General features: G+C 41.5%; 1 protein-coding gene across 1 annotated transcript in view; it reads left to right on the top strand.

Annotated features, from left to right (window-relative positions):
- Positions 1-17879, top strand: part of SLC25A16 (solute carrier family 25 member 16) — a gene marked incomplete at both ends in the record, with an annotated part of 50878 nt that extends 32999 nt beyond the window's left edge. The window contains 5 exons of the mRNA XM_080693779.1: positions 1280-1401; positions 4872-4938; positions 9247-9409; positions 12527-12595; positions 17723-17879. Of these exons, the coding sequence (XP_080549905.1) occupies positions 1280-1401; positions 4872-4938; positions 9247-9409; positions 12527-12595; positions 17723-17879 (578 nt within the window). The remainder of the gene's footprint in view (positions 1-1279; positions 1402-4871; positions 4939-9246; positions 9410-12526; positions 12596-17722) is intronic.
- Positions 17880-21984: the final 4105 nt, after the last annotated feature.

Genomic DNA, 21984 nt, shown 5'->3' with positions numbered 1-21984 from the left:
TCCTCCTCCTCCTCCTCCTCCTCCTCCTCCTCCTCCTCTTCTTCTTCTTCTTCTTCTTCTTCTTCTTCTTCTTCTTCTTCTTCTTCTTCTTCTTCTTCTTCTTCTTCTTCTTTTTTTTTTTTTTGGTACTGGGGATGGAACCCGGCGGCATTCTACCTCCGAGCTACATCCCCAGCCCTATTTTAATTTGAAACAGGGTCTCATTAGGTTGATGAGAATCTCACTACTTGCTGAAGCTGTCCTCAAACCTGCGATCCTCCTGTTTTAGCTTCCCAAGTACTGGGATTATAATTGTGCAGCCCCAGGCCCAGCTTCATTCATTCATTCATTCATTCATTCATTCATTCATTCATTCATTTTATTTTTGTGATACTTGGGGATGGAACCCAGGGGCATTCTGCCTTTACACTATACCCCCAGCCTGATTTTATTCTTTTAGTTTTTATTAATTTTTTGTGGTACTGGGGATGGAACCCAGGGGCATTCTACCTCTGAGTTACACCCCCAGCCCTATTTTTAAATTTATTTTGAAACAGGTTCTCACTGAGTTGCAAAGGGCCTCACTAAGTAAGGCTATCCGCAAATCACAGTCCTCCTGTCCTAGCCTACCAAATGCTGGTATTACAAGCATGTACCACCATGCCTGGCTAGATGCTGTCTTAATAAAAAATAAAAAATCTTAGCCAGGTGTAGTGGGACATATCTGTAATCCCAGTTCTTGGGAGGCTGAGACAGGAGAAAGGCAGGTTGGAGAGGCCAGTTTCAGTAATTTAGTGATAAGCTGTTTAAAAGAAAAAAAAACAACAAAAAAAGAGGCTGGGGGTGTGGTAGAATGCCCCTGGGTCCAATTCCCAGTACCAAAAATAAATAAATTAATGAAATAAAAAAACTCTCATGGGCTGAGGGTACAGCTCTGTTTTAGAGTATTAGCCTAGTGTGTAGGAGGCCCTCTGGGTTCAATTCCCAGTACCGCAAAAACAAACAAAACCCCTAAATGATCCATGATCCATTTATTCTGTACTATTTTGGTGCTAAGATTATAATATCCACAATGGGAAGAATTTGAAAAGAATTTTACAAACGGACCCTTATTATGAGGTTTTCCAGCTGGTGATACTAATATATAATTCTATCATTAATATTGCTTTTGATGTCATTGGGTTTTCATCATTACTATTAGGTTGGGAGAGCAGTAGGGAAGATGTCTTAACTATGTATATGTATGTACATGTAGGTGTCATCACTTTTTTCTACATTTAAGTTTCTGCTTTCTTTTCAGGCATGACAGCAGTTATCTGCACTTACCCTCTTGACATGGTTAGAGTACGCCTAGCATTCCAGGTGAAAGGGGAGCACACCTACACAGGAATTATTCATGCCTTCAAAACGATTTATGCCAAGGTATTTCATACTCGCCTTCCTCACATACAGTCTTCATATATGTATATTAACTTACTTTATTTATTTTGTGGTTCTAGGGATTGAACCCAGGGGTATGCTACCTCTGACCTACATACCACCTTTTTAAATATTTTGTACTGGGGATTGAACCTGGAGGCACTCTATCTTCAAACTACACCCCTAGCCTGATTTCATTTGGAAACGGTTTCACGAGGTTCCTTGGAGCCTCACTAAATTACAGAGGCTGGCTTTGAGCCTGTGATTCTCTTGTGTCAGTCCCCCAAGTACTGGGATTACAAGTGTGTGCCCCCATACCCGGCTGAACCTTTTTTGCTTTTTTATTTGAAAACAGGGTCTTAAGCCGGGCGTGGTGGCGCACGCTTGTAATCCCTGCACTTGGGAGGCTGAGACAGGAGGATCGCACAGGTTCGAAGCCAGCCTCAGCTACTTAGTGAGGCTCTCAGCAACTTAGTGAGACCCTGTTTCCAAATAAAGTATAAAATAGGTCTGGGAGTATAGCCTGAAGGTAGAAAGCCTCTGGGTTCTACCCCCAGTACCACAAAAAAAAAAAGAAAAAAGAAAAAAGAAAAGAAAACAGGGTCTTGCTAAGTTGCTGAGGCTGGCCTTGAACCTATGATTATTCTGTCTCAACCTCCCAGGTACTGGAATTACAGGTGTGTGCCACCACACCCAGCTGTCCATTTACTTATTTATTTTTCAAAGCTTAAGCAGATGTTTTTTATTGTGTGCAGACAGAGAGAGGAAGGGGTGGGGAGAGAGAAAGCATCATGCTGGAGAAGGGGCATGGTAGAATGTCTGAGCTGAACACCCCTGTTTGTCCTTTTATTTTTTATTTTTTAATTTTTTTTTTATTTTTTGTGTGGTACTGGGAATTGAACCAGGGTCATTGTACCTCCAAGCTACACCCCAGCCCATTTTTTAATCTTTATTTTAAAACAAGGTCTCAAGCCGGGCGTGGTGGCATAAGTTTGTAATCCCAGCATTCCGGAGGCTGAGACAGGAGGATCATGGTTCGTGGCCAGCCTCAGCTACTAAGTGAGGCCTTCTGCAACTCAGTGAGACCCGGTTTCAAAATAAAGAATAAAAAATAGTGCAGGGGCTGTAGCTTGGAGGTAGAATGCCCCCTGGGTTCCATCCCCAGACCTGCAAAAAAAAAAAGGTCTCACCAAGTTGGAGGGTGGCATTAAGTAGCTGAGGCTGGTTCTGAACCTGTGATCCTTATCTCAGGCTCTCAAATACTGGATTACCTGGCCTGGCCTGGTTGTCCTTTTATATTTAGAAAAATATTTTTAATATATAACCAAGTGTGTGTGTGTGTGTGTGTGTGTGTGTGTGTGTGTGTGTGTGTGTGATATTTTGGTATTGAGTATAAAACCCAGGGGTGTTTTATCTCTGAGTTATACCCCCAGTCCTATTTTATTATTTATATATTTATTTTATTTTATTCTATTAGTGTGTGGGGGTTACTGGGGATGGAACCCAGGGGCTTTCTACTCCTGAGCTACACTCCCAGACCTATTTTTTTAAATATATATATATATATATATATATTTTATTTGGAAACTGGGTCTCACTAAGTTGCCGAGAGCCTCACTAAATAGCTGAGGTTGGCTTCGAACTTGCGCGATCCTCCAGTCTCAGCCTCCCAAGTGCTGGGATTACACGCATGTGCCATCATGCCTGCCTTTATTTTTTATTTTGAAACGGGGTGTAAAGCTGGCATGGTGGTGCACACTTATAATCCCAATAGTTGGGAGGCTGAGACAGGAGGATTGCAGGTTCGTGGACAGCCTCAGCTACTTAGTGAGGCCTTTCACAACTGAGTGAGACCCTTTATTCAAAATCTTTATTTTATCTTTATTCAAAATAAAGAATAAAAAATGGATTCAATCCCTACTGCAAAAAAAGAAAAGAAAAGAAAAAAGAAACAGGGTCTCACTAAGTTGCTGAGGCTGTCTTTTTTTTTTTAGGTACTGGAGATTGAACCCAGGGGCATTCTGCCTCTGAGCTACACTCCGTATTTATTTTTACTTTGAAACAGGGTCTCATTTAGGTTGATGAGAGTCACTCACTACTTGCTGAAGCTTTTCTAACTGGAGATTGATCTCCTTTCTCAGCCATCCAAGTACTGGGATTAGGGTACTCATACCACCATGCCCATCTTTTTTTTTTTTTTTAATGTACTGGGGATTGAACTGGGGGGCATTCTACCTCCGAGCTACACTCCCAGCCCTATTTTATTTTCTTATTTTGAGACAAGGTTTCACTAAGTTTCAGAAGGCTCACTAAGAAGTTGAGGCCAGATGAGAACCTGTGATCCTCGTATCTCAGCCTTCCAAATACTGGGATTACAAGCATGTGCTACCATGCCCCACTTGCCCATCTTAATTATTATTATTATAAGTGTGTGTGTGCGTGCCACTGCCTCCTCCTCCCCCTCCCCCTTCCCCTTCCCCTCCCCCCTCCTTCTTATTTTGTAGTGCAGGGGATTTAACCTGGGGGCATTCTACCTCTGAGTTAAAAATTCCAACCCAGCAGGGCGTGGTGGCGCATGCTTGTAATCCCAATGCTTGGGAGGCTGAGATAGGAGGATCGCACAAGTTTGAAGCCAGCCTCAGCTGCTTAGTGAGGCTCTCAGCAACTTAGTGAGACCCTGTTTCCAAATAAAATATAGAATAGGTCTGGGAGTATAGCCTGGAAAAAGCCCCTGGGTTCCACCCCCAGTACCACCAAAAGAAAAAAAAAGAAAAAAAATCCCAACCCAATTTTGTTATTCTTTATTTTAAAACAGGGTCTCACAGGCCAGGCATGGTGGCACATGCTTGTAATCCCAGTACTTGGGAGGCTGAGATGGAAGGATTACATAGGTTTGAAGCCCGCCTCAGCTACTTAGTGAGGCTTTCAGCAATTTAGTGAGATCCTGTTTCCAAATAAAATAGAAAACAAGTCTGGGACTGTTGCCCAAAGGTAGAAAGCCTCTGGGTTTCATCCCCAGCACCATACACAAACAAACAAACAAACAAAACAAAAACAGTGTTTCACTAAGTTGTGGAGGGCCTCACTAGGTAGGTGAGGCTGTCTGCAAACCCTGATCCTCCTGTCTCAGCCTCCCAAGTACTAGGATTAATAAGTGTGTGCCACCACACCCAACTCCTAGCCTTATTTTTTATTCTGTATATTTGAAGCAGGGCCTCACTTAGTAGCTGAGGCTGGCTGTTAACCTGTGATCCTCCTATCCCACCCTCCCAAATTCTAGGATTATAAGTTTGTGCCACCATGCCCGGCTCCAACCTAATTATTGATATTAATATTAATAATTATCAAAGCTCATTCTTGTGTTTCATGATGGGCTCCAGAATAATGTTTTATTGTATATGTGTCTTTGCTTTTTTATTTTTATCAGAATTCGGACAATGTAATCTCACTTCTAATTTTCTTTCACTCAAAAGGAAGGCGGTTTCCTTGGATTTTATAGAGGCCTGATGCCTACTATATTAGGAATGGCTCCTTATGCAGGTATGTTTCAAATCTGGCAGAATCTTAATTTGTTTCAGTTGTGTCACCAGCTTTTCTCAGAAGTGGTACCATGAAAAGATGCTATTTGAAAACTTTACTTAAGAAATGATGAAGAAGCTGCGCTTGGTAGTGCACGCTCGTAATACCAGTCCTTGGGAGACTGAGACAGGTGGATTGTGTAGGTTGGAAGCCAACCTCAGCTACTTAGTGAGGCCTTCAGCAACTTAGTGAAACTCTGTTTCCAAATAAAATATGAAATAGGAGTCTGGGAGTGTAGTCCAGGGGTAGAAGGCCCTTGGGTTACTCCATTAGTATGACAAAAGAAAAAGAAATGATAAAGATAAAATTATGATCTATATGTGATTATATACTATCTTATTTGTAAAGATGACTATTCATGTACAGCGCTTTATTTATTTATTTATTTATTTATTTATTTATTTATTTTTGGTATTGGGGATTGAACCCAGGGGTATTTTAACTCCAAGTATATCCCCAGCCCTATTTCTTGTTGTTTGAGAAAGGGTCTCTCTAAGTTGTGGAGAGCCTCACTAAGTAGCTGAGGTTGGCCATGAACCTGTGATCTTCCCGTCTCAGCCTCCCAGGTACTGGGATTACAAGTGTGCCACAATGCCTGGTCATTTTGTGTCTCTGTATGTGTTTGCATGCACAAACACACACAGAGACACAAAAAAAGACCAAGACAAAAAAAAAAAAAAGAGAGACAAAGAAAAAGAAACAGGACCTCACTAAGTTTTTCCTGATGGTGTCTATACTCTTAGTAAATCATGAAGCAAAATTATCAGCTGAGAATGAGGATGGTGGGTAGGGTGAAGGTTTCATGAGAGAAAAAGAAATATTAAATATCTATGAGGAGGTATGGTGGGTATAGCTAGCTAGCTAGCTTGCTTGCTCTCTCTCTCTCTCTCTCTCTCTCTTTCTCTGCCCCCCCCCTCTCTTTATTTTTTTGTGGTACTGGTGATGGAACCAAGGGGCATTCTACCTCCAACCTACACCCCCAGCCCCCTTTTCCATTCTTTATTTTGAAATAGGGTCTCATTGTTTTGCAAAGGGCCTCACTAAGGAATTGAGGCTGTCCATGAACCTCATTCCTCCTGTCTCAGCATCTCACTGGGTTGCAGAGGTTCTCACTAAGTATTTCATGCTTTCCTCCTATCTCAGCCTCCCAGATGCTGGGATTACAAGTGTGCACCACCATCCCTGGCTTGATGTATACTTTTACATAATTTTCTTAATATATGAGGTAGCTATAGTCTTTTTTTTTTTTTTTTTTTTTTTTGCTGGTCTGGGGATGGAACCCAGGGGCATTTGACTGCCGAGCTACAGCCCCTGCCCTACTTTTTTTTTTTTTTTCTTTATTTTGAAACTGGGTCTCACCGAGTTGCAGAGGGCCTCATTAAGTAGCTGAGGCTGTCCGCGAACCTCGATCCTCCAGGTCTCAGCCTCCCAAATGCTGGGATTACAAGCATGTGCCACCACGCCTGGCTTTTTTTTTTTTTTTTTTTTTTTTTAATGGAACCCAGGGGCATTCTTCCTTGGAGATACATCCCCAGCCCTACTTTTTATTCTTTATTTTGAAACACAGTCTCACTGAGTTGTGAAGGGCCTCACTAAGTAGCTGAGGCTGTCTAAACACAGAGATCCTCCTGTCTCAGCCTCCTAAATCCTGGGATTACAAGCCTGTGCCATCATACCCAGCAGCTATAGTCTTTTAATGCACTTTTTTTTTTTTTTTTGGCGGTAGTAGGGATGGAACGCAGGGGCATTCTACCTCCGAGCTACACCCCCAGCCCTATTTTTTTAGTCTACTTATTTATTTGTTTGTTTATTTATTTATTTTTGTGGTACTGGGGGTAGAACCCAAGGGCTTTTCTTCCTCCGGGTTACACTCCCAGACCTATTTTCTACTTTATTTGGAAACAGAGTCTCATTAAGTTGCTGAGAGCCTCACTAAGTAGCTAAGGCTACTTAGTGAACCTATGGGATCCTCCTGTCACAGCCTCCCAAGCACTGGGATTACAAGCATGCATCACCACGCCCAGCATACCACCATTTTTAAATGAACATATTAACGAGAAGAGTTGAAATGTGTTTTTTTTCTTTTATTAAAAGTTATCAAGGAGCCGGGTGTGGTGGCGCATGCTTGTAATCCCAGCATTCGGGAGGCTGACAGCGGAGGATCGCAGTTTGCGGACAGCCTCAGTTACTTAGTGAGGCCCTCTGCAACTCAGTGAGACCCAGTTTCAAAATAAAGAATAAAAAAATTGGGCAGAGGGTGTAGCTCAAGAGGTAGAATGCCCCTGGGTTCCATACCCAGACCCATAAAAAAAAAAAAAAAGTTATGAAGGAGCCGGGCGTGGTGGCACATACTTGTAATCCCAGCATTTGGGAGGCTGAGACCTAAGGATCAGGATCCCGGTTCGTGGACAGCCTCAGCTACTTAGTGAGCCCCTCCGCAACTCAGAGAGACCCTGTTTTAAAATAAAGAATAAAATATTGGGCAGGGGGTGTAGCTCAGAGGTCAAATGCCTCTGACTTCCATCCCCAGACCTGAAAAAAAATTAAAAATATAAAATTATGAAGGAGCTGGGCATGGTGGTGCATGTTTGTAATCCCAGCATTTCAGAGGCTGAGACAGGAGGATCTGGATTTGCAGACAGCCTCAGCTACTTAGTGAGGCTCTTTGAAACTCAGTGAGACCCTGTTTCAAAATAAAGAATAAAAAAAGTAGTGCCAGGGGTGTAGCTTAGAGGTAAATGCCCGAGTTCAGTCCTCAGTACCCTCCCCCCCCAAAAAAAAGGTAATGAAGGTTTATTGTGGGAAATTTAGTAAATATAGAAAAGTAGAGCTAGGTATGGTGGTGAATTCTTGTAATCCCAGTAATTGAAAAGTTGAAGACAGGATGATTGCAGGTTAGAGACTTTGTGCAACCTAGAAGACCTTGTTTCAAAGTAAAAATAGTAGCTCAGTGGTAGAATGTCCCTGGGTTCAGTCCCTACTACTATAATAGATATAATCTTCTTTGTGTTATAATACTGGGGATTGAACTCAGAGCTCTTCTCCGTCTCAGCTACACCCCCATCCTTTCGTTAATTTATATTTCGAAACAGAGTCTCTTAGCTGGACATGGTGCTACATGCCTGTAATCCTAGTATTTGAAAGGCTGAGACAGGAGGATCATAGGTCTGAGGATAGCCTCAGCAAGTAGTGAGACTCTCATCAACCTAGTGAGACCCCATTTTAAAATATAAATAAAAAATAGAGCTTAGGGGGTGTGCCTTGGAGGTAGAATGTCCCAGGTCCAATCTCTGGTGTACACACACACACACACACACACACACACACACACACACACAAAATGAAAAACAAGCTGGGCGTGGTGGTGCACGTTTTTAATTCCAGCATTAGGGAGGCTGAGACTAGAGGATTGGGTTCATGGCCAGCCTCACTACTTTTTGAGGCCCTCTGCAACTTAGTGAGGCCCTGTTTCAAAATAAAGAATAAAAAATAGGGCAGGGGGTATAGCTCAGAGGTAGAATGCCCCTGGGTTCTACCCCCAGACCTGAAAAAAAAGAAAAAGAAAAACAAAACAAAACAAAAAAACCCAAAACAGTTTAAGTTGCTGAGGATCCTTGAAGAACTGTTTAATTTTATGCTTTCATAATGGGCCATTATAGTGGATATTGCCTCTAGTGCATATTGTACTAGTGTACGAAAACCAATGCTATAATTTTTATAAGTGGCAATTAAAAATTTTTTTAATTTTTTAATTATTATTATTATTATTTTTTTTTTGGTGGTACTGGGGTTCTGGAAGCCCTTCTACCTCCGGGCTACACTCCCAAACCTATTTTTACATTTTTTTATTTGGAAATAGGGTCTCCTAAGCCAGCGTGGCTGGCTTCGAACCTGCGCGATCATCCTGTCTATGCCTCCCAAGCGCGGGGATTACAAGCGTGCGCCACCATGCCCGGCTTTATTCTTTATTTTGAAACAGGGTCTCATTAAGGGCCTTACTAAGTAGCTAAGGCTAGCCACAAACCTGTCATCCTTCTGTGTCAGCCTCCCAAGTACTGAGATTACAAGCGTGCACCATCATGCCCAGCTCAATTTTGTTGATTTTAATATTTATAAACATTAATTAAATCTGTTTATTTTATGTTAAGGCCAGCATCAGAGTTTAGGAATGCACAGTCAGTTCCTTGAGTTAATTAGTTATTATATAAGCATTGTTTTCTGGGCTCATGTTCTGTTAAGCATCATGGTGAATTTGTATTTTGTTTTCAGGTGTTTCATTTTTCACTTTTGGTACCTTGAAGAGCGTTGGGCTTTCCCATGCACCTACCCTTCTTGGCAGACCTTCATCAGATAATCCTAATGTCTTAGTTTTGAAAACTCACATTAACTTACTTTGTGGTGGTGTCGCTGGAGCTATAGCACAAACGATATCGTAAGTTTCTTCTTAATCTTAATTCATTCAGATTACAGTTACCCAATCCTGATTTTTTAGCATTGGTTAATCATTTTAGGTTTTGAATAGGTTATTTAAAATAGGGTTCCTTTCAAAATATGAGTATTAATCATTATAAGAATTAATTTAATCTTTTTTTTTCCAGATATGCTGTAACATTTTTGTGTGTGCTTGTTACAAGGGGGTTGAACCCAGGTACATTTTACCTCTGGGCTATACCTCAGCCCCCCCCCCCTTTTTTTTTTGATGGTACTGGAGTAGAACCCAGGGGGCCTTCTACCTCCGGGCTACACGCCCAGACCTATTTTATATTTTATTTAGAAACAGGATCTCTTAAACCAGCTGAGGCTGGCTTCGAACTTGCGCAATCATCTGTCTCAGCCTTCCAAGTGCAAGGATTACAAGTGCGCGCCACCACGCCTGGCTTCAGCTCCCTTTTTTTAAAGACATTTTTGTTTTGAAATAGAGTCTTGCTAATTTGCTGAGGTTTGTCTTGAACCCGTGAACCTCCTGTCTCAGCCTCCTAAGTACTGGGATTGCATGCATGTGCTACCAAGACTTCAATAACTGATTTGGATAACACACAAAGTTAGGGTTAGAGCCTGCTGTGGTGGTGCACGTTTGTAGTCCCAGTGCTTGGGAGGCTGAGACAGGAGAATCGCACAGGTTCAAAGCCAGCCTCGGCTACTGAGTGAGGCTTTCAGCAGCTTAGACCTTGTTTCCAAATAAAGTATAAAATAGGTCTGGGAGTATAGCCCAGAGGTAGAAAAGCCCCTTGGTTTCACCCCTAGTACCATAAAAAACAAACAAAAAACAAAGTTAGGGTTAGAATTTCCTATAAACCTCTGATACCTACCACCAAGGATATGCAGTTGGTCACTTTTCTTTGGATCATACAAATATTTTATTTTCTTTGGTATTGGGGATTGAAACCAGGGGCATTCTACCTCCGAGCTATACCCCTAGATTTTTGATACCCCCAGCCCAATTTTTTTTTTTTTTTTTTTTTTTTTCGGGTTTGGGGATGGAACCCAGGGACATTTGACCTCCGAGCTACACTCCCTGCCCTATTTTTTATTCTTTATTTTGAGACAAGGTCTCACTAAGTTGCAGAGGGCCTCACAAGTTGCTGAGGCTGGCCATCCTCCTGTCTCAGCCTCCCAAGTACTAGGATTACAAGTGTGCACCACCATGCTCAGCTTTTTTTTTTTTTTTTTTTTTTTTTTTTTTAATAGGGTCTTACTATTTGCAGAGTCTGCGAACCTGTGATCCTTCAGTCTCAACCTTCCAAGTACTGGGATTACAGGCATGGGCCACCATGCCCAGCTAGGAAGATAGGAAGGTAGTATTTGAATTATAGAGTTTTCACTAGTGACATAAGACCAAGTAGAAACATCCAGAAGCTTGCTGGAGATGTAAGAGGAGTCAGTAGTGTAGATTTAAATGTATCTATACAGAGGTGACCGTTAAAACCATGAATATAGACAGGCTTTTCTAGATACTAATGGGCAGAGCAAAAGTCTGGCTGGACCTTAAAAATCCCACACAGAAAGGTACAAAGAGGAAGAGGAAAAGGGAAGGCATTGTTACAATAGCCCAAGAACTAGAACAATGGAAAAGAAGGTAAAAGAACTCAGAAGGAGCCAGGCATGGTCATGCAGACCAATAATCCCAGTATTCGGGAGGCTGGGAAAAGAGGATCACAGGTTTGTGGCCATCCTCAGCAATTTATTGAGGCTGTCAACAACCCAGTCAGACTCTGTTTCCAAATAAAATTTAAAAAAGGGCTGCGGGTCTAGCTCAGTGTTAGAATGTCCCTGGGTTCAATCCCTAGCACCACAAGAAAAAAATAAAGAAATAAAACTAGCCTGGTGTGGTGGTGCACACTTGTAATCCCAGCATTCGGGAGGCTGAGACCAGAGTATCGAGGTTCATAGACAACCTCAGCTACTTAGTAGGACCGCTGCAATTTAGTGAGACTCTGTTTCAAAATAAAGAATAAAAATTAGGTCAGGGGGTGTAGCTCGGAGGTGAAATACCCCTGGGTTCCATCCCTAGACCCGAAAACAAAAAAGAAATAAAACTACCTTTACCATTATTTTTAGTCTTTAATAAACATTTTGTGTGTAACCTGGGCATGGTGGTGCATGCTTGGGAGGCTGAGACATGAGGACTGCAGGAGTCAGGACAGTCTCAGCAAATAGTGAAACTCTCATTAACCTAGAGAAACCCTGTTTCAAAATAGAAATAAAATAGTGCTGGGGGTGTAGCTTGGAGGTAGAATGCCCCTGGGTTCAATCCCCAGTACTGCCAATAATAATAATTATTATTAAAATAAACGTTTTATGTTTTTTGGCTATATTGTTGAATATTTTTAGAGTAGTAATTCTCAGCTGGGACTGATTTTTACCCTAGTAGACATTTGTTAATTTCTAAAGACATTTTAGGTTATAAAAATTGGGGGAGTGCTGTTGATGCTAGTGTGCAAAGGCCACTTAAACGTCTCAAATTCACAGTAAGGTCCTCCAAAACAAAGACTCGACCAGAGTGCCAGTAGTGTCAAAGCTGAGAAGCCTTGTTGTAGAGTTATATAAATGAAAAGCACTCAGTTGATTTCTTTGGGAAGTGGGGTTTATTTTGATCTTAAAGAATGACCAGAATGTGATACTGTTATGATGGGAGAGAGAATCCTCTAAGAAGCTGGATATGGTGGTACATACCTGTAATCCCAGTGCCTGGGAGACTGAAATAGAAAGGATACAGGTTTGAGACCAGCCTCAGCAACTCAGTGAGGCTCACATCAAATTAGCAAGACACTGTTTACAAACAAAAAAATAAAAAGGGTTAGAAGGTACCTGGGTTCAATTCCTAGCAACACACACACACACACACACACACACACACACACACACACACACACACACCCCTCTATAGTTAACTGATTTTATTCATGTGTTTATATCCTGATTCCCAGAGTAGACAAAGCAGTACGAAAACAGGAACACATTTCTTAGTTTATATGGTTTTGTATTGAAGGATTGTTAAATAGAAAATGAAAACTAATATTTAGGTCTTTGTGCCTTTTTCTTCTTTTAGCTACCCATTTGATGTAACTCGTCGGCGAATGCAATTAGGAACTGTTCTGCCAGAATTTGAAAAGTGCCTGTAAGTTTTCCATATGTCATTGTTTATTATTTTTATAAAATGGCGTGGTGGTGCACGCTTGTAATCTTTGCTCTTGGTAGGCTGAGACAGGAGGATCACACAGGTTCAAAGCCAGCCTCAGCTGCTTAGTGAGGCTCTCTGCAGCTTAGTGAGACCCTGTTTCCAAATAAAATATAAAATAGGTCTGGGAGTATAGCTCAGAAATAGAAAGCCTCTGGGTTCCACCCCCAGTACCACCAAAAAAAAAAAAAGAAGAAGAAGAAGAAGAAGAAGAAGAAGAAGAAGAAGAAGAAGAAGAAGAAGAAGGAGAAGAAGAAAGAAGAAATGTAATACTTAAAATCAGTAGGAAGATAGGACTCTGGTCTCACCAATATCTTTATCTTACATTTTATCTCCCATGGCATATACTGCTATCCTCCTGTCTCAGCCTTCAATTAGGACCCAAATCTCTTACCATATTTTAAAATTTTTATTCTTTTTTTTTTTTTTTTTGTGGCATTGGGGATTCAACCCAGGAGTATTCTGTCACTGAGATATACCCCAGCCCATATTACTTTTTTTTTTTTTTTTTTTTTTTTTTGCAGTACTGGGATGGGAACCCAGGGGCATTCTACTTCTGAGCCCTATTTTCCTATTTTCCTATTTTTTATTCTTTATTTTAAACAGGGTCTCACTGAGTTGCAAAGGGCCTCACTAAGTAGCTGAGGCTATCCTTGAACCGCAACCCTTCTGTCTCAGCCTCCCAAATGCTGGGATTATAAGTGTGCACCACCAAATCTGGCTCCTTTTTATTTTTTATTTTGAAACAGTATCTTACTAACTTGCTAAGGGTCTGTGTTGCTGAGGCTGGCTTCGAACCTGTAATATTCCTGTCTTAGCCACTCAATTACTGGGATTACAAATCCATACCAATACATTTGGCATCCCCATCCCTTTCTATTTTTATTTTATTTGTACTGGGGATTGAACCTAGGAGAATTCTACCTCCAAGGTACACCTTCAGCCCCCTTTTCAAAATTTTTATTTTGAAATAGGGTTTTGCTAATTTGCTGAGACTAGCCTCAAACCTTTGATTCTCTTACTCAGCCTCCCAAATACTGGGATTACAGGTATGTGCCATCATGCCTAGCTATTTTTGTATTATTTACTTGATTTGTGATATTAGGACTTGAACACAGAGACATTCTACTTCTGAACTACATCCCAGCCTTATTTATTTATCTGTCTATTTATGTATGTATGTATGTATGTATGTATGTATGTATGTATATATGTATGTATTATGTATGTATGTATGTGTGTGTGTGTGTGGTACTTGGGATCAAACCCAGGGGCCACACCTGCAGACCTATTTTATATTTTATTTGGTAACAGGGTCTCCCTACATTTCTGAAAGCCTCACTAAGTAGTTGAGACTGGCTTTGAACCTGAATGATCTTCCTGTTGCAGCCTCCCAAGTACTGAGATTACAAGCGTGTGCCACCATGCCTGGCTGAGACCTTTTTTTTAGGTCTGGGGATGGAACCCAGGGGCATTTGACCTCTGAGCTATACCCCCTGCCCTATTTTTTATTCTTTATCTTGAAACTGGATCTCACTGAGTTGCAGAGGGCCTCACTAAGCAGCTCAGGCTGTTTGTGAACCGTGATTCTCAGGTCTCAGCCTCCCGAATGCTGGGATTACAAGCATCGCCACCATGCCCAGCTTGAGACCTTGTTTAAAAAAAAAGAAATAGCTGGGTGTGGTGGCACTCTCTTGTAATCCCAATACTTGGGGAACTGAGTCAGAAGGCTCGCAGATTTACAGACAGCCTCAGCTACTTAGTGAGGCCCTCCACAACTTAGCGAGACCCTGCTTCAAATAAAGAATAAAAAAATAGGGCTGGTGATGTAGCTTGAAGGTAGACACCACTGGATTTGATTCTCAGTACCACAAAAAGAAAAAAGCTGGCATGGTGGCACATGCCTGTAATTCCAGTACTTGAGAGTCTAAGAGAGAAGGATCACAGATTTGAGACCAGCCTCAGCAACTCAGTGAGACTTTATCAAATTAATGATACCTGTTTCAAAATAAAAAATAAAAAATTGGACTGGAGTTATAATTTGGAAATAGAATGCCTCTTGGATTCAATCCTTAGCAGTACATGCATGCACATGTGAACACAAAACACACACACTTGCATATGCGGCATTAGAGATGAAGCTGGGGCATTCTCCCTTTGAACTACAGTCCCAGACCTATTTGGTTTTATTTATTTATTTATGTATTGTTATTTTTCTTCCTTTTTACTGGGGCTTGAACCCTGGGCACTCTATCTCTGAGTGACATCTCGTGTGTGTGTGTGTGTGTGTGTGTGTGTGTGTGTGTGTGTGTGTTTTGTGGTACTGGGGATGGAACCCAGGGGCATTGTACCTCCAAGCTACACCCCAGCCTTAGATTTTTAGTAGGTTTTTTTTATGGTACTGGGGATGGAACCCAGGAGTCATTCTACCTCCTAGCTATACCTCCAGCCCTATTTATTCTTTATTTTGAAACAGGGTCTCACTGAGTTCAAAGGGCCTCAGGAAGTAGTAGCTGAGTCTGTCCTCGAACTGCGGTCTTCCTGTTTGAGCCTCTCAAATGCTGGGATTACAAACATGCGCTACCATGCCTGGCTTTATTTATTTTCGTATTTATTCATGTGTGGTTCTTGGGATGAAACTTAGTATTCTATCTCTGAGTCACATCCCCAGCCCTATTTTATTATTATTATTATTATTATTATTATTATTATTATTATTATTAATTTGCAGGTCTGGAGATGGAACCCAGGGGCATTCTACCTCTGAGCTACACCCCCGCCCTATTTTTTGTTCTTTATTTTGAAACAGGGTATCACTGAGTTGCGGAGAGCTTCACTGAGTAGCTGAGGCTGTCCTAGAACTGTGATTCTCTGGTCTCAGCCTCCCAAATGCTGGGATTACAAGCATGTGCCACCACGCCCAGCTATTATTTTATTTCGAAGCAGGATCTCACTAAATTGCAGAATCTGGCTACAAACCTGCAATCTTCCTGTGTCAGCCTCCTAGGTACTAGGATTACAAGGGTGTGCCACCACACCGGGCTTAGTTTTATTTTTTGTGGTACCAGGGATTGAACCCAGGGTATAGTACCTCCGAACTATATCTCCAGTCCTTTTTTTTTTTTTTTTTTTTTTTTTTGGTGGTACTGGGGGTGAAACCCAGAGGCTTTCTACCTCCGGGCTACACTTCCAGACCCATTTTATATTTTATTTGGAAACAGGGTCTCACTAGGTTGCTTAGAGCCTCACTAAGTAGCTGAGGCTGGCTTCGAACCTGCATGATCCTCCTGTCTCGGCCTCCCAAGCGCGGGGATTATAAGCGTGCACCACCACGCCTGGCTTCCAGTCCTTATTTTTATTTTAAAGTTCCAGAGGGTTTTGCTAAAGTTGCTGAGGCTGGCTGCGAGACCCTGTTTCAAAATAAAAATAATATGGGATTAAGGGTTTATCTTGGAGGTAAATGCCCCTGAATTCAAGTTCCAGTAACACACAGGCATGCAGGTAGCCCAGAGGTAGAATGTGAGAGGGAGGGAGAGGGGAAGGGAATGAAAGGGAGAAGGGAGGGTTTGCATCATTCTTTCTTTTTTTTTTTTTGTGGTACTAGGGGTGGAACCCAGAGGCTTTCTACCTCCAGGCTATACTCCCAGACCTATTTTATGCTTTACTTGGAAACAGGATCTCACTAAGTTGCTGAGAGCCTCACTAAGTGGCTGAGGCTGGCTTCGAACCTCCTGTCTCCGCCTCCCAAATGCTGGGATTACAAGCGTGTGCCACCACGCTTAGCTTTTTTCTTTTATTTTTCAGTACTGGAAATGGAACCCAGGTGCATTTTACCTCTGAGATACACCCCAGCCCTATTTTTTACTCTTTATTTTGAAACCAGGTCTCACTAAATTGAGGAGGGCCTCACTAAGTAGCTGAGACTGGCCACTCACCTGCAGTTCTCCTGTTTCAGACTCCCAAGTACTGGGATTATAAGCATGCACCACCACACTCAGCTTGCATCAGTATTTCAGATATTGTTATGGAGCTCGGTGTAATGGTGCATGCCTGTAATCCCAGTACTTTGGAAGGCTGAGACAGGAGGATCCTAGTTCGAGGACAGCCAGCTTCTACTTAGTGGGGTCCTTTGCAACTCAGTGAGACTGTTTAAAAAAAGGAATAAAAAATAGGGCTGAAAGTATAGTTTGGAAGTAGAATGCCCCTGGGTTCCATCCCCAGTACCACCACCACCACAACACACACACACACACACACACACACACACACGAATATTGTGAATATTACGGAAAGTCATAGACATGGTTTTGACACTGTGAGGTCTTGCCCAAGGAAACCAAGAACAAACAAACAAACAAAGAAATGGTGGGAAAGCAGGGAGAAAGGCCCCTGTCCATCCTTCTGCCCCCAGCCCATAAATTTACCAATTTGGCCCGTTGTCCGGCCCACTAATTGGAGGAACACACAACTGCTTCTGCTCGCCTTCCTGTCCTAACCCCCATAAAAAGCCTTACATCAGTTGGGTGTTGTGGCACATGCTTATAATTCCAGCATTTGGGAGGCTGAGATAGTAGGCTTGCAGAGTTTGAAGCCAGCCTCAGCTACTTACTGCGGCTTTCGGCAACTTAGATCCTGTTTCTAAATAAAGTATAAAATAGGAATATAGCCTGGAGGTAGAAAAGCCCTCTGGTTCCACCCTCAGTACCACAAAAAAAAGAAAAGTCTTACATCTGTCAGGAAGTGAGCTTCTGGCTCTTTTGGGTCCTTTCCCTGGTCAGTCACTCCCTCCCAGGTTTATCTTGAATAAAGTCTGTTCTTTGCTGTTTAGCTGTGTCCCTTTTGTCCCTAAAATTCCTAACACATAGTACAAATAAAATATACTGTACTCTTGAGCTCCAAAATTCTATGCTTGATATTTGTACTTGTTTATGACATGCCGTGTCATTGCATATTTAGCTTGTTACTCAACATGGCATTTTAGGTTATATTTAAAATGCTCTCGTGGAACCGGTAGTTGTTTCTTCACGGATGAGCGCCGAGGTGTCATGACTTATCCCTGTCTTTCAGTACCATGCGGGAGACAATGAAGTACGTCTATGGACACCACGGGATCCGGAGAGGATTGTATCGTGGTCTCTCTCTTAATTACATTCGCTGCATTCCCTCTCAAGCAGTGGCTTTTACAACATATGAACTTATGAAGCAGTTTTTTCACCTCAACTGAAATAAATAAATCGTGGTTTGTGGTTTCTTTTCCTTAATAATCTATCCAAAGGAAAATAAATGTTACTTTAATTGTGAGAGAAACCTTACTTGAAGGGGGTGGGGGTTATTTACCCTGTCACAGGAACCACTGGCATTTTAGTACTTGATTTTTCTTTTTTTAATTCTCAAATCAGAAGTGCTTAATATACTATTTGATGCCAAATATTATAACTTCAAACACTGAAAATTATCCTTAAACTGATGCTGGCTAATCAGTTTATCTAAAACTATTTTAAAGTTTTATTTGGAAGCAGAATTAACTTCACAATGGAGTTCAAAAAATTGCCATTAGCCGGGCGTGGTGGCGCACGCTTGTAATCCCCGTGCTTGGGAGGCGGAGGCAGGAGAATCGCACATGTTCAAAGCCAGCCTCGCTGGCTTAAGAGACCCTGTTTCCAAATAAAATATAAAATAGGTCCAGGAGAGTAGACCCGAGGTAGAAGGGTTCCATCCCCAGTACCCACCAAAAAAAAAAAAAAAAAAAGTTGCCATTAGCTTTAACACTGTTCCCAGTTTTGTGCTGTTTTTGTTGTTGTTTTGTAATACTGGATGGAACCCAGAGTCTCACTATTTTGCTGAGGCTGTCCTCGAACCTGTGATCCTTCTGTTTCAGCCTCCCAAGTAGTGGGATTATAGGCATGGACCATCACACCCAACTGTTGTTTTTTTTTTTTTTTTTGCAGTACTGAGGGTGCATAGTAGGCAAGTGCTTTACCACTGAGCAAAATCCCCAGCCTTCAGTATCAAGCTTTTAATTGTTATCATGAGTTTTATTTTTGGTGCTGGGATGAAACCCAGGGCCTTGCACATGCTAAGCGTGCACTCTACCACTGATCTACAGCCCAAGCCTGTAATCATGATTGTGTAAAAGCTCTAACATTGTTTATTATTACTCTTAAAATAAGCACATTTGATTATATTGCAGCAGAATGATGAGAATTGAAGTTTTCAGTTTTCTAAAAGATAGACAGCATTAAAGTATTATTATTTCTCATCTTATGATTCTCTCTAGATAAGGACAAACACCCTTTCTTTTTCCTTTATTTTTTAATAAAATAAATGTTTAAAAGTAGAGACTCAAAAATAAATGAAGTATAAGGTTTTATTCTAATGTTATGACCAGTTACTATGAGTGATTTACATGTGTTTATAAAGTTGATCAACGTTACAAAGCCGAGCATGGTGGCACATGCTTGTCATCCCTGTACGTGGGAGACTGAGACAGGAGGATCGCAGGTTCTCGGTCAGCCTCAGCAACTTGTGAGGCCCTGTTTCAAAATAAGGAATAAAATAGTGCTGGGGTATAGCTCAGAGGTAGAATGCTCTGGGTTCAATACCTAGTAACACACACACAAAAAGTTGATCAGTATATTTCACAAAGGCAGTAATAATAAATACTGAATATCTTTGCTGTCTAAAATAGAGTATCATTATAGATATGTTTTTGTTAGATCATTTGGTATATACTAGAAAATCTCAGTAGACTGTGAAATATCCATTAATGTGGATATATCAGAGAATGTTTCTAAGGTATTAGTTCTTCCATGTATAGTAATATTAGTATTATATAAACTTAAGTAGAAATATTAAATATGATCTGGTTGTTATCCTTTATACTAAGAAAAAGGTTTTAAATGTAAGAATTTCATTTATTGCATTTAGAGCATTTATGTTTTATTGTAAGCATGACAAAACATGGGAAGGGAATAGTTGAAGTTATATATTTAGAAATAGTGATTATAGAATTGATGTGATTTTTAAGGGATTAGAAAAGTTAAAAGTGTTATTTCTGCATCAATTTTTATTTTTTGCATAAAATTCCTTTTCATATCTTGGTAAATATTTGATGAACTGGTTTCATTTTCAAAATCTTTATCTTCAAAGTAAATATATATCTTTGTATGATTTGTAAGTGTACCTGCAGATAGAAATACATGTGTTTCTAAAACTATTTTGTATATTTTCACTCTGGGCCACACTGTAGCTAACTATTGTCATTAAATCTTAAGATAATTTAAATGTATGAAATAAGTATATCAGCTATGTGATCAGTAAAAGGAAATTGCAAATATTTTTAAATAAAAATTTGCATTCTGTCTGTTATAGAATATGTAAGATATAAAATAAATTTTGTCTGTATTTTGATAGTTTCTTTTGTTACTAATTACATTATTGAAGCACAAACATGAATCATGAGTCAGAATTGGAGATTATTCCAAAATAAAATTACTTTATTTCAGATGAAAGTACATCTTGCTAGGGTTTTTTGTTTCTTGCAACATTGGGGATTGAATTTAGGATTGCTCTACCACTGAGGTACATCCCTAGCTCTTTTTATTTTTTACTTTGACAAAGGATCTCTCTAAATTGCCCAGGTAGCCTCAGACTTGTGATCCTCCCCCATTAGCCTCCCAAATCCCTGTACTCCCAGGATGCACTGTGGCACTCAGTTGTAGTATATCATCAGGTCATCACCATCCTGGGGCTTGAACCCAGGGGCGCTGTGTTTCCGAGCTACACCCTTAGACTTATTATTTTTGTGTGTGGTACTAGGGGTGGAACCCAGAGGCTTTCTACCTCTGGGCTACACTCCCAGCCCTATTTTATACTTTATTTGGAAACAGGATCTCACTAAATTACCGAGAGCCTCACTAAGTAACTGAGGGTGGCTTCAAACCTATGCGATCCTTCTGTTTCAGCCTCCCAAGCGCGGGATTACAAGCGTGTGCAACCACACCCGGCTAATATATTTATTTATTTATTTATTTATTTATTTATTTATTTAATTTTGGTAGTACTGGGGTTCCTGGAAACCCGTCTACCTCCGGTTTATACTCCCAGACTATATATATATATATATATATATATATACACACATATACACACACACACATATTGGAAACAGTCTCCTAAACCAGCAAGGCTGGCTTCAAACGTGCACGATATTCCTGTCTTTGCCTCCCGAGCGTGTACCACCACGCCCGGCTTAATGTATTATTTTTAAAGTGTGATTTCTAGCCGAACGTGGTGGCGCTCGCCCTGTAATCCCAGTTTTTGGGAGGCTGAGAGAATTGCAGGTTCGACGACAGCTTCAGCAATTTACTGAGACCCTGTTCCAAACTACAAATTAAAATAGGCGTGTAAATTGGGCGTGGTGGCGCACACTTGTAATCCCAGCGTTTGGGAGGCTGAGACCATAGGATGGCGGTTCGCAGACAGCCTCAGCTACTTAGGCCCTCTGCAACTCAATGAGACCCGGTTTCAAAATAAAGAATAAGAAATAGGGTAGGGGGTGTAGCTCGGAGGTGGAATGCCCCTGGGTTCCATCTCCAGACCCGCAAAAAAAAAAAAAAAAAAAAAGAATAAGTAAATAAATAAAAATAAAGAATAAAAATAGGGCGGGGGTGTAGCTCGGAGGTCGAATGCCCCTGGGTTCCATCCTCAGACCTGCAAATAAAATAAAATAAAATAGGCGTGTAGCTCAACGGAGAATGCCTCTGAGTTCAAACCCCACTACAAAAAAGAAAAAGAAAAAGACTGGCTCTTAACCACAAATACAGAAGCAACCCACAGTGAGGATGTTACTGATAATACCCGAGGAGAGGTGGATCATTTGAAGCAGCTATTGCCTTTGGGGACGCTAGACGCGCAGTCCTGGTTTGAGGAGGCAGTTTATATCTGACAGCTTCTGTTTTCCCTAAATTTTTCGACAAAGGAGTAGAAGTTTTTCAAAGAATGCAAAATTCCCAAAGACACCGGGGGCGCCTGGTTTGGGGCACCTGCAAATGGTTCTGTTCAAACTAGAGGCAGGTGTATGGTGTATGGTTGGAGAGTCACGAGAGAGGGCAAGGGCACTTATTCTAGACCAGATAAGCAAACCTGGCTTTCCCAGCGGGGATGCCCGCAGCGCCCGCCCGCCCGCCGGCGCCCCTCGGTGCGGCTCCCGCGCGGCCGCGCAGCTCCGGCCCCAGGGCCGCGCATGCGCGCTGTGCCTCGCCGGCCGCGCCGCGCACCTCGCGCCGGGGTGGCCCGCGTCTCCTGGGCTGCCCGGGACCCCAGGCTTT

This window comes from Muscardinus avellanarius (assembly GCF_963383645.1).
Source record: "Muscardinus avellanarius genome assembly, chromosome: 4".
Lineage (NCBI taxonomy): Eukaryota > Metazoa > Chordata > Mammalia > Rodentia > Gliridae > Muscardinus > Muscardinus avellanarius.
The sequence above is the reverse complement of the archived record's forward strand: the minus strand, read 5'-3'. Positions and strand labels throughout refer to the sequence as shown.